General features: G+C 41.5%; 1 protein-coding gene across 1 annotated transcript in view; it reads right to left on the minus strand.

Annotated features, from left to right (window-relative positions):
* The window catches only part of LOC135488768 (uncharacterized), a 38,886-nt gene that overhangs the window by 6,007 nt on the left and 17,105 nt on the right, over positions 1–15,774 (minus strand). Inside the window, exons 5-7 of the mRNA XM_064773564.1 lie at positions 1,215–1,358; positions 356–496; positions 8–160 (exon numbers count right to left, since the gene is read on the minus strand). Coding sequence (XP_064629634.1) covers positions 8–160; positions 356–496; positions 1,215–1,358 — 438 coding nt within the window. The remainder of the gene's footprint in view (positions 1–7; positions 161–355; positions 497–1,214; positions 1,359–15,774) is intronic.

The raw sequence follows: 15,774 nt of genomic DNA on the forward strand, positions 1-15,774 counted from the left end.
TACTCACTCTTGGGACGAGAGTTGGGTCTGCTGCAAGGCACCTCAACCAGTTTGGTGGGTGGGCAGGAAGCATCGGCCTTGCTTTTTAAAACATCGGTCCTATTCAACATCTGTGTCTCCTGGTTGCACTCGCCAATACTGCCCTTCTGGTACTTGCATTCTATCAAAAGAAACCCAATAGTCTCATTTGAAAATATTTCACCACAAACGCAATCCCTGATCGGAAATGACATAATTGATCGCATTCAACTATAAATCTTTTGAACAATGGCACTTATTTTGTCAATTGATGATCTTTTTCGGCTGTAATCGAGGATTTTAAACTTGTTCCATTTCGTTGATCATGCGAACATACCTCTGAGTTTGCACCTCTTTCTGAGTGCCTTGGTAGCGGCACAGTCAGTTGGACTTCCAGGCTTTAAGACCAAGGTTCTAACTTTCTGTCCACTCGTACATGGGCCCCAACCCTGACCATCAGGCTCGTATTTACAGATGGCTAGAGAAAGAAAGGATTGTTACTTTAGTCTGACGGCAAATGATAAAGTCACACAGTTGAGGGTGATTTTCAACTCTTTCAATCCATGGCAACAAACCTTGCCACACAAGCAAACATCACCTAAGAGATCAGTTTTAGTATAATGCTACATGTGGCGGTGCATGGTGGTGAGAAGGGGTATCATCCTCCTGGCCCGCTCAATCCCATGCCCAAGTTGTCCCTTTAACCAAAACGAACATCCCTAGCTGTATATCTTAGACACACGAACATGATCAAACTCTGGTGAATAGTGCATTTCTGAACCAAGTCATCCCCTCACACTCAATTTGCTTAACCCAAGTTTTTCTTTTATTGAACACACAAACTCATCCATCTTTTTCACAACTTGAGACAAGAATCTGTCGATTTTCCCAACGAGTTCACTTGACTACGAAGATTCGCATGACTCAGTTTCTGCGCTATGCAACAGTTGAGGCATCTCATTTCATGAACCGATGAACAGACAAGATCAGCATTAGTTCAGCATCGACTGGTCAACCTACAGCAAGCAGCTTTTAACCCTACAAGGGCTGTGGCTCTCTGGCAGCCATTTTGGATTATGTCGGCCATCTTGAATTTAAGGCCAAATCAAGAATAAATTCAAATGGAGAATTAACCTTGACTGACAAAAACATCATTTCTTCCTTTACTGAGAGGCAAATTCACTTTGAAAACGAACCTTTCTTCGGCTTTTTTGATTTGCAGTTTTTCTCGATTACTTGCTGAGCTGGACATGATGCCTCACTGGTTGGCTTCCTCGTATTTGTCCGTGTCCTCTTACCATCAACACATTCAGACCAGTCACCCTTTGTGTACTTGCAAGCTGAAAGTATAAAGAAATTGAAGAGGTGACTTGATGGTGAAAAGAATCGGATTGGACATCAACAAACTATTTTGTTACTTTGTGAAAAATGAAGTAAGAAGTGGCTATACTTGGTGAGAAGAAAAATGACCTGAAAGTAAAAAGAGTGATATGAGACCTATGAGTGATCTGATGAGGAACTACCGAGGACCAGACTATTTCAGTAGTAACCATGCTGTTTGCACCATCTCTGGTAACTTCTCAAAATTGGTATTCCGTTACAGTTGGTGAACCCTTACGGCTTCATTTCCATCTCTTTTGGATCAATACATGGAATCGTAGCCCCATGCCATCAGGCCATTCCAGTTCATTGATCGAGATTGAGTAATCATTGGCTCCATTGCAGCAGGAACAGACCCATCTGGAGCTGAGATGGGTGTAAGGTCCTCGCCCCCTTTGAAACCTTACTGCACTTTCTACGCATTCTTGAGACAGCCACTGCAGTCTTGATGATAAAATCGACCTAACCATCCTTCGCAGGTGCTGTTCTTTACAGAGATGACTGCAGGCAGGCTTCATCAGAAAAATCTCCCTTCTGATAGCTGCCTCACTTGGAAGGATATACATGGGTTCCGTGTTGCAAGAGTAAAAGTCATTCTCTGGAGAATCTCTGAATTAGTCACCCCTGGTTCACCCAGCCTCTGATTATTTGCAACTAACGTGAGCTATTTTCCATTTATATATCGAGCCAGGCGCACATACCATTCTGATTAATTTGTCTTGCTTCAGCAACTAAGTTACCGGCGTCTCCATGGACATAGCCGCCATAACAGGTATGTCAGATTATCACAGAATTGTTGAACCACACTCGATTATATGAAGAAACAGAGAACAGTTTTCACTCATGATAAAGAAAATTATCTACCCCAGTGGCATTCAAGGGCTGCAGAACTCAGCCAGGATACAACACACACTGCGCAAGTTTGAATCCAGAAACATAAAGTCAACTAATGGAATCGAATTCAGAGAAAACCTGGTACTGACTGTCACAACACCTCTTTCCCAAAAGGCAGTAATCAGCGTGGTGATTCAAATGGATATACCAGCCATACATGGGCCACTGGAAATTGACAACAGCAGCTCGTAACCACTATATCAAATTAAATCACCAGACTTGTAATTTTTATCATCTTAAAGTTCAATTAAGCAGGTTCCTTGTCAACTTGACCTGTCTATCTCGGGGGGGGGGGGGGGGGGCTGCTCTACTCCTCATGTCTGGTTGTCAGTCATCAGACAGGTTCAGATGGTTTGCCGCAGAGACACTTGGGAGCTGGCATCACGTTGTTCAAAGCGTCCCATCATTGTAATCTGACTGGCGCCTCAGATCTGCGCGTCATTTCCCCAGTTCCCTGTAGAGATGATAAAGGCAGCTAGGTGAGCAGATTAGCCGATGTTGTTCTTTGAGAAGACGAACCCCAATTCTCAAATGATCGCCTGGGGATTCGCGTCCTATATTAACCCTACATTGTTACAAGTTTTCTGTTGAGGTGACTTTCGAAGGTGTAAGTCTACATGGGAGTGTGGTTGCTGTGTAGTGAGAGTGCCTGACTTCAGACAGAGGTCACCAGTTCAAATCCCTTCCAAGCCACTTTGTTTCCTGTTCGAGTTCCAAGGTTTTCTCAACATCCCCCAGAGCACGCCAGGACGATGCCAATGGCCCTTCATCAGGAATGTAAAGTGCACTACATATACATGAATGCAAACAGTCTTATTCTAACTTTCCAACCAATCCCTCTCTGCCATAAATATGAATTGCAATCTAAGGCTATTATCAAGAAGTCATTTAGAATAGGCCTGATCAGAATGTTACGGAAGAGGGGTCTAAATCAGTGACAGACAAGAGACAAAACCACTCCCAGGCATAAACCGGTCAGAATCTTTCAAACAACTCCCCAACCTTGACGCTCACATAATCAAAGAAATAAATCTATTTTCATTACAGTTGGGACATGACAGGAAATCCAATTTGAGATCAATTGCCGACATGGATAAAGGCAAAATATCCCCTCCAGAACATTGACGCCAATCTGGTAAGGACACGTTGCACAATTTTGGTCACATACAATTGTACAAACAACTTCTGGAAACCTTTCTAGCTGATAGTTTTAATTAGCCTGGGGGGGGGGGGCTTTCTTGGGCATTCTCGGAAACTGCTAGACGGATACACCATTCAGGGTACGATCAGTTCAGACTTTGAGCTTTGTGGCGTGTACTCTCTCGGGGATTGTGACAATATCGGCAACATCAGGGTATCAAAGAGCCGACTACGCCATCAGATATGAGCAACTCAAGATTGGGATCAGGCTAATTATGTCAGGAAATCTCAAAGGAGGACAAAGAAAATATAATTTAGTACAATCTCCTGTTATTGACGGAGAAGAAAATCCCTGGGAGTTTCTCATCTGTTCTACCTACGTCATATATTCTAAAGTGACAGCAGAAAAAATTTGGCCTGACCTTTGGAATGTATAACAACAGAGGATTTGATTAAAACCAATCTTTTTGGGGAGCTTGCTCTTTCTCTCTAACAGCCTTAAAGTATGTCACCGGCCAGCATGGGTTAACATTAACAATTATACATGGACAATGCTATAGCTACCGAGGCTAATATCGCTAATATAGCATTCCCCAGCTGCCCACCTCGTCTGGGTGCGAGCTTCATTCCTCTCGCTCTCCGCTAATAGCATGGCTTATACCTAATGGATAATAATATAGCGAGTTAGCCTTAGCATTAGCATTCAGCTATTAGCTTTACAATGAAGCAACAGACAGGGTGATGACTCACAGAATACAAAGAGAAGCTAAGGTTGATCAAGGTACACAGCCTAAGACAAACTAAAAGAAAGATGAACATCGATGTCTTCATCTTTCTTATCCTTTTGTTGTGTCTTCATCATATCTGCTGAATGCCAAGCATTGCTAGACATAGACAGCAACCATTTATCACAAGAATATCACTGGGTGAAGATCTAATGGTTCTTCATCAACTGTAAACCGCCGAACTTATATGCGTCTTTATTTTGAGATTTCCCCAAAAAATTAAGAAATTGAAATTTTCACATTTTTTTCAGTTTGGTGACAATTTAGCTGTCACCAAATTCTTGTTCCTTCCACAACAGTGTGCATAGTGCGTCAGAACCGATGGAAGATTGCACAAAAAGCATTAAAGGAGCTACATACTTTGAAAGCTAACGGGAAACTCGTATATCAATGACAAAGTTAGCTTCTTTTTTAACCTTGTCATCCTTTCTTCCCAAGTCAAAAGAAGCAAAAGAACGCTGGAACTGGCTGACAAAGCAAAACACAAAGCATGACATGATTCTGTCTGAAAACAGAAACGTGAAAAAACAACAACTGTAACCAACTCACTCCCTTACTGTGTTGAATCTTTTACCTATGTATGACAGAAGATGAAAAATTGTAGGCAGAAACTATATACAGTGTGAATAGAAAACCGAAAAAGAAGACATCTGTGTTAGTTATACTGCTTTGTCATTTCTCCTACCCAATGAATGGAGCTAAAACCATGTTGTTAGAACAGCTGAGAGATATTGCAATCGACAACAATACTATTTCATTGCTGAACACATCTGTTGGTTCCTTACACATTGTCCCTAACTAGCACTTTGATCTCACCACTACTGATAGAGTAATTTCCTCTAACAAAAGGGCAAAGGAAATGATAGAACTCTATTAGATTTCGTGACCAAAAAAGATGACAAATTGGTTCAAGGCCTCTAGTAATAGTAATTTCCTCTAGCGAAAGGGTGAAGGAAATGATAGAACTCTCTTCAATTTCGTGACAAAATGATGACAAACTAGTCATCAAAAAAGAAATGACATTTAAATCAATATTTTTTATGTGCACTACGTTGTCACAGAGAGTACTTTCCCTTTATGTGAACTATCAAACCATCAGCAGTTACATACAGCAGTACAGTAAATGCAAAACAAGAAACCTATGTTCCCTCAACAGCAACAACTAGCCCTTCCAACCTTGATTTCAAATCGTATAATACTTTTAAGATTTCATGGTGATTTAAATCATATCAAGCCATAAAATTCAATATCATTGGCATGTTTACATCAGTGTCTCCGATAAATTCTCAGCCTCCGGGAGCCGTAGCATTCATAAATCAATTCAGGCAACGTCTCGACAATATTAAAATGTTGAAATTAGATATTAGGTTTGTAATGGCACTTATCTGCGCTCAAGACGTTCTGTTTTCTGATTCAATGATTCTAACGATTAGATCGCAGAAAACCAATAAATATTCTTTGGCGAGGAACGGCTTGGTTGAGTTATTTCCAAGTCGGAAATGGCTTAGATAAAACTAGTTGCATTCTGACGCCTATCTATTTGCAGTGTCTGCTTTTGGCATCACAAGTGGATATCGCTGCAGTTTCTGGCCGACAACAATCATTGCTGTATGACTGAATTTACATGTAGGAGCGAGGAGTTCAAAGCAATGTTCAATTTTGCCAAAACAACTTCAAGGTTAACTCACCAGCCTCAAAAAATTTGATTATTGTAAAAAGATGTCAGCAGTTAACCCCCAGACGTTAATGAGAAAAGACCACTAATGAATATTCATAGGTTGGAGGGGTGAGGCCTATCAATTAGACGAGTGCATGTTTTTAACTCTCAAGTACATATTTGGAGAGGTATTGAAAAAATATTTGCTGTGGCAAGTCTACAGATATAAAGAAATTATTTGATGAAAAAATTAATTTCGAATTTTGCTAATTGGGTAATAGGGGGCGTGTTTTGAGTTTTTTCTGCCAGTTGGCTGAAAAGAGTGGAAATATCAAAGTCTGTCTAATTTGTCGATTATCAAAAAATTTCCGCGGTCAACTACCAGTTTATTTTTCACCATTTACTTGCCCGACTGTCCGGAATAACAAAATCTAAATTTCAGATTCACAACCGCACGCAGTATTTGATGCGTCGCGGTCAAATATTGACAATTTAACTGCTAAAAGGCTTAAATGAAATGGCCAGGGCCATTGTGCTCACCTCATGTGGAGGAAAGATGGATAAAGAGCATGGTATTGTGTCATGTAGTGTTAGGTTTGATGTAGGTCCAAGCAATTACAATTTCCCCAAAATGGCCAATTTACAGTACATTCGACCTCTGTGACCTTGAAAAGTAGGTCAAATCAAAGAAGACCCGGGTGACACATTGAATGGTTGTTAGAATTAGATGTACCTATGATATAAAATTGGTGCCAATCGGGCAAGTCATTATTAGGAATAATGGCATTTTGAAGAATTTAGGATTTGGCCCCCTCCCTGGAGGCCAAACGGCAAATCAGATCGCACCAAACTTCGGTACCTGAGATCACCTGACCAAGGGGTACATGTGTACTTAATTTGTGATCAATAGTCATTGCAGTTAAGAAACGTGCCATAGTTACGGCCTGACGGCGAAGTTACGCCATTTGACCTCTGTGACCTTGACAAGAAGGTCAAATTAAAAACCTGTGTGACATATACTGTATGGTGGTTAGATGTACCCATGATATCAAATTGGTGGCAATCGGGCAAGAAGTTAAGGAATAATCACATTTTTAAGGTTTTTGGATTTTGCCCCCTGGTGGTCAAGTGGTGAATCATATTGGACCAAACTTCGGTCCCTGAGATCACCTGACTAAGGGGTAAATGTGTATCAAATTTGGTATCAATAGTCATTGCAGTTTAGAAACGTGCCATCGTTACATCCTAACGGCCAATTTACACCATTTGACCTCTGTGACCTTGAAAAGGAGGTCAAATCAAAAACCCGGAGGATATATGATGCACCTTTGCTAGAAGTACCTACCATATTTTTTTCAAAATTTCCCGACTACTATTAAGGGAGATATTGCATATTTTCACTTTTAACGTTTGGCCCCCTGGTGGCCAAACCATGAAATGAATCGGACCGAAACTTGGTCTCCAAGGTGTCATTACATAAGGGTACATGTGTACCAAGTTTCAACTCAATAGCTCTAACAGTTACGAAACGTGCCCTGCTAACGGACGACGGACGACGACGACGACGACGACGACGACGACGACGACGACGACGACGACGACGACGACGACGACGACGGACGACGGACGCCACGGTATGGGATAAGCTCACCTCTGCTAAGAGGTGAGCTAAAAATCAATTGTGGTCTCTAATGCAGAGCAGACTTTTAATCAGACAAGCATCACGTCATACCAGATACAAAATAGAACAGATGTAAGCATCTACTCCAAAGCAAGGATATTCAGTTCCCAGCGCACTTCCAAACAACATTATATCCTCTTTTACAACCAACACACATCAAATAAAGACAGACCCGCAAATGAAAAAGATGAAAAACCACGAATTTGGGGCATAGAAATTTATCATCTCTTCAGCAGCAACCATTAATGTCACTTGAATTTCTAATGAGATTATAAAACACCATCAATGTCAGAACCACATGGTCAAGATTATTGGACGCTTCCACAGTGATCAATATAATCCCCGCTAATGCCGCGACCATCACTTCATCACCGCATTAAGGGGACGACCACGTCTTAGTGTCATTAAAAATTTATCAATTCATTCTGCAAGGAACCTCAAAAACAAGTGCATTGAATTGGAACCATGAAGGAATTTCCCGCAAGGTTGAAAATGTGCCACTTCGATGCGCGCTGTGAGACCAAGGATGAATGGCCAACTGCTCTAAGTCTACGCCAGTGCACCATCTCTTCCTTAAAGATTCATGACACAAGCTAGGAGTCACAGAATAGAAGCACATAAAGATATCAAATGCTCATAAAGAGAACCTGGATGGAAATTCTAAGGCAGAATCACCCAGAGGTTGCCAGTATGTTCAGTTTCGATGGCAGTGACCCAGGCATTGGCACCTGCCTGAGGTTGAGTGTTCACAATAGGCAAAGTCCTCGTGATTATTGATGAGTCTATGGGGATCCCGCTTTCACATTGTGATGGAGTGGACTCAAACAGAATGCAATAGATCATCATCATAATATAGCACACAGGAGTCTAATCAAGAGAGCTGGTCCCAAAAGCAAATTTAGAGCTGCCAATCGGGCATATTCAAGGCCAGCTATACATGTCTATAGAAAACTCCCACATCGCCAAATTGTGTAGCAAACGCATAACCATGCAGGGATTCGTTGGTGTTATATCAGTCAAAAACAGCTAAACACAAACCAAACATTTCCAGCCAACTGACCAGCAGCAAATCATGATCAATATATACCGTTATGAAGAACACTCCTCCTGTGATATTCTTAGAAAGGTCTGCAATGGTCTCAGTGGGGCACTATTCTCACGTCTCTGACAGCTGTCCAGTATTAGAAATCGTGCTCGCACGATGCAGTCGACAGTGCAGATGACACCTTCACAGACAATGATGTGAAACCAAATGCTCTTTCATCTTGTTCGTTTAAGAGAGAAAAAACACTACCACACCACGATCGTTTTACTAAACGCCATTCGTTTTCATATTAGATATTGCTGCCGATTATAGATCCTGGTCAGTGTACTTTACACTTTGGAAGAACGTCTTGTGGGCAAATATCTTTCCGATTTGTGTTCACATGTTGCATCAACTCTGGGTGCAAAGGTGCTTGCTGTGCATAGGAGTAGATACAATGTACACGCATTGGTTTACAGCCGCAACAAACTGGGAAGTGCTGAAAACAAGCATGGGCAATTGAGAAGTTCCATTAACTAATGTAAGATGATGAGGTTCCTAAGGTAACTTCCCTTTCGTGTAACAACAACATGAAATTTGCCAATTTGGCAGCATCCCTTCCGGAAGTATTCCTGAGAGACATATTATGTTGTTGACATCCATTAGTAAAAGTGCCTGGCTTATTTGGTCCCTTGTTGGAGTGGGATGTCAACCATGTCTTTTCGGCAGACTTGACAAATGTTGGCATGTCTTTAACCTGCCTTATTCCACCCAGGAAAAATACATGAAGTCAGTGGTCAGAACGGCTCAGGTGATCCTTTCGAGAGTCAAACCCATGACCTGATCACAAGCCTTGTGGTCAGAACGGCTCAGGTGATCCTTTCAAGAGTCAAACCCATGACCTGATCACAAGCCTTGTGGTCAGAACGGCTCAAGTGATCCTTTCGAGAGTCAAACCCATGACCTGATCACTAGCCTTGTGGTCAGAACGGCTCAGGTGATCCTTTCAAGAGTCAAACCCATGACCTGATCACAAGCCTTGTGTCAGAATGGCTCAGGTGATCCTTTCGAGAGTCAAACCCATGACCTGATCACTAGCCTTGTGGTCAGAACGGCTCAGGTGATCCTTTCAAGAGTCAAACCCATGACCTGATCACAAGCCTTGTGGTCAGAACGGCTCAGGTGATCCTTTCGAGAGTCAAACCCATGACCTGATCACTAGCCTTGTGGTCAGAACGGCTCAGGTGATCCTTTCAAGAGTCAAACCCATGACCTGATCACAAGCCTTGTGGTCAGAACGGCTCAGGTGATCCTTTCAAGAGTCAAACCCATGACCTGATCACAAGCCTTGTGGTCAGAACGGCTCAGGTGATCCTTGCGAGAGTCAAACCCATGACCTGATCACAAGCCTTGTGGTCAGAACGGCTAAGGTGATCCTTTCGAGAGTCAAACCCATGACCTGATCACAAGCCTTGTGGTCAGAACGGCTCAGGTGATCCTTTCGAGAGTCAAACCCATGACCTGATCACAAGCCTTGTGGTCAGAACGGCTCATGTGATCCTTTCAAGAGTCAAACCCATGACCTGATCACAAGCCTTGTGGTCAGAACGGCTCAGGTGATCCTTTCGAGAGTCAAACCCATGACCTGATCACAAGCCTTGCGCTCCGACCACCATTCCACTGGTCAACAAGTGCTTAATGAGCAGCTCAACCAGTTCTTTTGAAGGATTTTTGGGTTAGACTTGGTTAAACTTAAGTCAGATCTCTGTTGTTGTTTTCATCAAACAGTAAACATAAAACATAGAAATTTCATTTGGGATTTCTCAGTGTTTGGAATTCAGATATTCATCACAGGCTGAGCATGGGTTGCAGTAAATCAGCTGATTATCAAAGAAGCCATCTGTTAGGATCTCAATATCTTCCGATATCTTCTGTGTACCAGATTAGGATGAACCTGACATGATCTGCACGCGCCAGACGTCACTATCTCAAGTTCTCTGAAACACGAGTCGATGTCTCGTGAATCATAGCGTTCAGAGCCTCTCCAAGTGATTTATCTAACATGGAACTTATGCTGTTGTGTATGACCTTTGATTTTTATGCTTGAAACCTCATATTAAAGCCAGCGTTTCAATTCTGATGATGGCTAATCTTTGGATAGACAGCCATCCTTATCACAAAACCATACAGCGCCTAATCCTGCAGCCAAAGCAAGTGCTTTTACCCTTGGTTATTGCTATTAGCAGGGAGGAACAGACAAACTTCTAATAAATCCTACGGTCAGGTTTGTCAGACGAGAAGTTTAAGGGTTAACTAGATGGTTCACTCGACAGGAATCGTTTCCCTGTGCACTCTTTTCACAACCCATTGCATTGCCGAACCAACAAACTGTGTACATTTCGCCTAGGAAGTCCAACAGTTAAGTACCTCCGATGAAGCTTAACTGAAATCAATATGACTGCCAGTGTGATCCCCATCCCCTAATTCATTTCAATCGAGCAGAAGAGGAAAATGACATGCAGAGTGATATGCAATGGAATGCACAAATTTGACTAGAAAATCCAACATTCCATCTTTTGATCTCATATCCCTGCATATTCGGGGAAGAGGGATTATGACAACTAATCCCCCCCCCACCACCACCACCACCACCACCACCACCACACGCACATATTTGCAATTTACTATGATTTTACAGCAGATTTCTTAACACTTAATTTATTTGGAATACTAACTTTGAAACCCCCCCCCCCCTCACAAGTTGTTTGTTTGATGAGCGAATGAACATATAGAACACCTTGTCAACAACTCACAGTGCACCAGAAATGTTCCATTGTTCAACATGCAAAACTTGTTCATTGTCATTAGTTTGGTTTTGGTGTTGAAGTTTTTCCTGCCACAGCAAAAAATTGCCGGTATTCAAATTCTCATTCCAGTTTGGCCTACTCTGCCGATAAGGTCAATTTGGTGTAGTTTTATGTTGCCGACGGGTTGCCGAGATAAGAAGATTTCAAGCACCAATGTATTACACCAAAAACATTTATTATCTTTTTTGGCAATATGGCATCTGAAATTCAAGAAAAACAATAAAGTGACTTGCCCGATATCAATTATTTCCATCACATCAATCATGTTGAGTGAATTCAACAATACAAGGCCTGCAATGGAAGGATGATAACTCCAATGTTATTATCCAGCTTTCCCAAATTCATCTTTTTTTCAACAACTAGAAGTATGACACCATTTCAATTTCCTCCCTCAGGAACTGCTGTCAGCACTCCATGTTGACGTAATCTTCAAAGGAATCTGTTAAAATATCTTTTTATTATGGCACTATGTTGTATTCTCTCTCTGCTCACTTGTAACAATGTTTCATTGTTTGAAAACTAGATATTGTTGAGCAGATTTTCTGCTCTTTCTGCTTTTATGAGCAACAGGCAAGCTGACAACTTACTTCCACTTTCGAGTTCGAAAAACAACTTTTCTCCTTCCTTTCCTTGTTGTATATTTGACTTTGACTTTGCATTTGACTTCATCCCCCCATGTTTTTTTGGATGAAGATTTTGTAATCCAAGTAATATAAATAGTGTAAAGTATGTTAAACCAAGGAAGCAAACAAAATGGCCGCACCTGAGTAAGTCAACAAAAGATACACTTACATGTCGACTAAAACTTGAGTTAGAACATGTACACAGAGTTGGAAGCACTGATGAGAGAAAACATGAAGCCATGATGTCAGGAACAGTGGCCGAAATACACTTTTGGGCCAACTTCAAGTATGTTGCACCAAGGGAGACAAAAACAAAATGGCCGCACCTGAGTAAGTCAACAAAAGAAACTTGTACATGTCGACTAAAACCCGAGTTAGAACATGTACACAGAGTTGGAAGCACTGACGAGAGATGAGATAACGTGAAGCCATGAAGAAGGAACATAAACCCAACATGTTGAGGATTACGAGTTATTCTGAACCAGGGATGTGGGTTGCCATGACGATTCTAACGCAAAAGCGTGTGAAGACACGATACGAAGACACAGCCTCGTGTCTCGATACAAATAATCATAACATACATAATGCGCCCGGTACACATGCGTAAGCTATTACTATATGTGTATTGTGTTTTTACTATGAAGAGAGAAGGAACTAATCAACAAATGACTGTCCAGGAAGCAAACTGAGATCCCAGGAAGTAATGGACTGCCATTAGTACAGTGTGTGTCAAAAGTGAACTGTTCTTCAGAGAAAAAATTTGATTCTGTTAGTCTCCAGCACTGTCACGTAATTACGTCATCATATGACTGCCAACACTTGCTGCCATTTTGGAACTTCTTCTCCATGATATTTGGAGTAGATCACAGGTGCTAGAAGATACAAACTATCGTATAACCCACCATGCGGGCAGGTTGATCTCTGCAAGGTTGTTCAAAGCCATGATAACTTGACATAGTTGTTTTAAGTTATAACGTTAACAAATTGGGATTAACTGAAAGACATAACTTCTATAATGAAAAAATGTATGGGTTACTGATAGGTTTCCAATATTCTCTATAGTTTAGAACTGATCTTTGGAAAGTCAAAGCCACTTTCCACACTTTGAAGATTTGCTAACCCAAACTGAAGAAGATGTAAAAGCACCCCTATTGATGTCATAATGATAAGATCAAACCTCCCGTCTCCTCGGATACAAAGACACATCTCCATGGGGCAGGTGTCCACGCCTGATGACATATCACATCAAACGTTTAGAAAAAACTTGGCTTAGAATATCAATAAGGATATCAGTCACAACGATCATTACAGTGCGGTTTACACCTCCACACTTCCCGACTTCCCTGGGTTTGAAATCCGTCTGAATACTGAGAAGGTGACTGCCTGGTTTTTGTACGGGGATCAAATTTCATTCTACGACCACTGTAGGCTGTTTTCGTTTTTAACAGGCAATAAAGTGAGCCTGATCTTTTGGAAGACAGAATTGGGCCTCTTATCCGACTTCGCAGGATTTGAAATGCGCTGTTGCTCAACGGCAATATCAAAATTCATTCCACCACAAATGAAAATTCTTTTTCTTGTGCCAACACAATTTCAAGCGCCACTGATTACAGAGGTCAAATTACACACAACTCATTTTGGACCCAAGTCACTGCCTAATACAGAAGGTTTCCTGCTTAAAGAGGTGTCCACTAATGGAGGTGATCCATTGTACAACCACTGAGAACATATTTTTTACAAATTTTTCAAGACACCATTTCACTGCAAATATTCAGAAAGGCACAAAGTTAATGCTCATGCCTTCTTCAGCACACGAGGCTGGGCATTTCTTGATTAAAAGAAGTTCCTCCCCTGTAATCTTCCCGAGCAGGAGTAACATGCACCAAAAACTCGTGGTGGCTAATCAAGATTTGTTGTTTTCCTAACCCATTGGATAGGCCATAACATAATAGGATATTCAGTTATTTTCACCATTACTCTTCTTTTATTTATTTATTTCTTTCCAGGTTTCCGTTGCCATGACCACTGCGGAAATCCAATACTTTCGGGAATGAGAGATGGTTTTCTTCAGTTCGGCCTTCTTTTTCGTAATAACATTATGAAATAATTGATGAAATCCTACAACATCATAGTCGCTGCCATAATTTTCATATCATGTTCATTGTTTATGATTGCGTTGGGAAAAACAGAGTCTGTTTTTCTCGTATTGTGAAAAGTTTGTTTGATCAATTACTGAAGTCAACACTGGGACTGAGGTGTGGTATTGCTATCCACCATTACCGCAGTTCTACAAACCTACTTTCCAATTTGGGCACGTATTTCTACAGAATGTTGTCTTGATGATGTAGTCTTCCAGTATGCATTGATGTAGACACTTGATAAGAACTACATGAAACTCCACTGCGCTACTGCTCCTTTTCCTTAAGAATTTGATGCTGCTATTCTGGAACTTGGCAAAGCTCAGGTAACACAGGGCTGTTGCTAATGGCCCGTTGCTAATAGCCGCGCATTGAGTAAAACTAGTAGCTGAAAACCTAGTACCGGTAGAAACACTGGAATAAAACTCCATAAATACAATATAATGAGATCAAATGCAAGAGCTGGATTTGGGACCATGCATATTTTGAGAATTTATTATTGCCCACAGAAAAAAATTGCACTTTCACATCAGGATGTGGCCGTTTTTAACAATTTTGTAAATACATTTATCATATTAAGAAAATACGCTTCCAGAACCATTCTAACTTTGAAAGAATAGCGCTGAATCACATCTCAGACCATCTAATTTCTAAAATTTCAGGAGGGGGCAGACGTCATGTCCGCAACACAACTTTAGGTGCTTCCGTGGTCCGCTTTGCCGGCTATACCAGACCGAATCCCACCTAGTCAAATCCTTACCGACAGCCCTGGTAACAAGACTGCCCTGGTAACAAGACATCTTCATTTCACAGGTGCATATACACAATGGCTCAGTAGCGCCTTGGGTGTACACTGCTGAGGCACACACCAGCACTTAGCACTAATTAGGAGTTTCAGATGGTTTTAAGGACTGATTGGCATTGCTTCAGGCAAATTTCATACTAGCGCTAATTAAATGGTTCTTGAAGTTTTTTTCGGGGCACTGGTTTGGTTCCTTTCTGTACTGTGTCGCAAGATGTACCTAGGGTGATATGACCTCATCAGTCAATTAGCTTGAAGGAGTCCCAGTCTTATCTACTGAAATAAGTTTTGCTCTCTCTCCAGAAATGAAAAGGTTTTGTTTTCTCTCCAGAAATGAAAAGCGCCATGACGTAACTGCCCCACTCCACCTGGTCTGAACTTTGATCTGCTCTGATACTTTGATCAGCAAATAATCGTTTTTCAGTCTTGACAAGCATCACTCATCCTAATTCCTTAAAGTATTGATGGGTTAATATGGCTTCATCTGAGCCGCCAATAATCTCCGACTGAGTCAGCAGCGCATTAGAAAAGAGCAATGCCATCTCCGGCAACAGGAGGCCCACTTCAAGATTCAAATTAGAATTGCACAAAAGAAGACGAGGGTCGGGTCAGAAAGACGATTTCTCCAGGGACTTCGGTTCAATATTTGACTAGATAATTGCCTGTGTTGAGAGGCGGGTTCAAGGGATTCTGGCCTGAATGAGCAACACGTTTTTTAGATCAAATCCACAACAGAAATACGGAATATTCCTATTCATTTTATAC

This window comes from Lineus longissimus, chromosome 5 (genome assembly GCF_910592395.1).
Source record: "Lineus longissimus chromosome 5, tnLinLong1.2, whole genome shotgun sequence".
NCBI classification, from domain to species: domain Eukaryota; kingdom Metazoa; phylum Nemertea; class Pilidiophora; order Heteronemertea; family Lineidae; genus Lineus; species Lineus longissimus.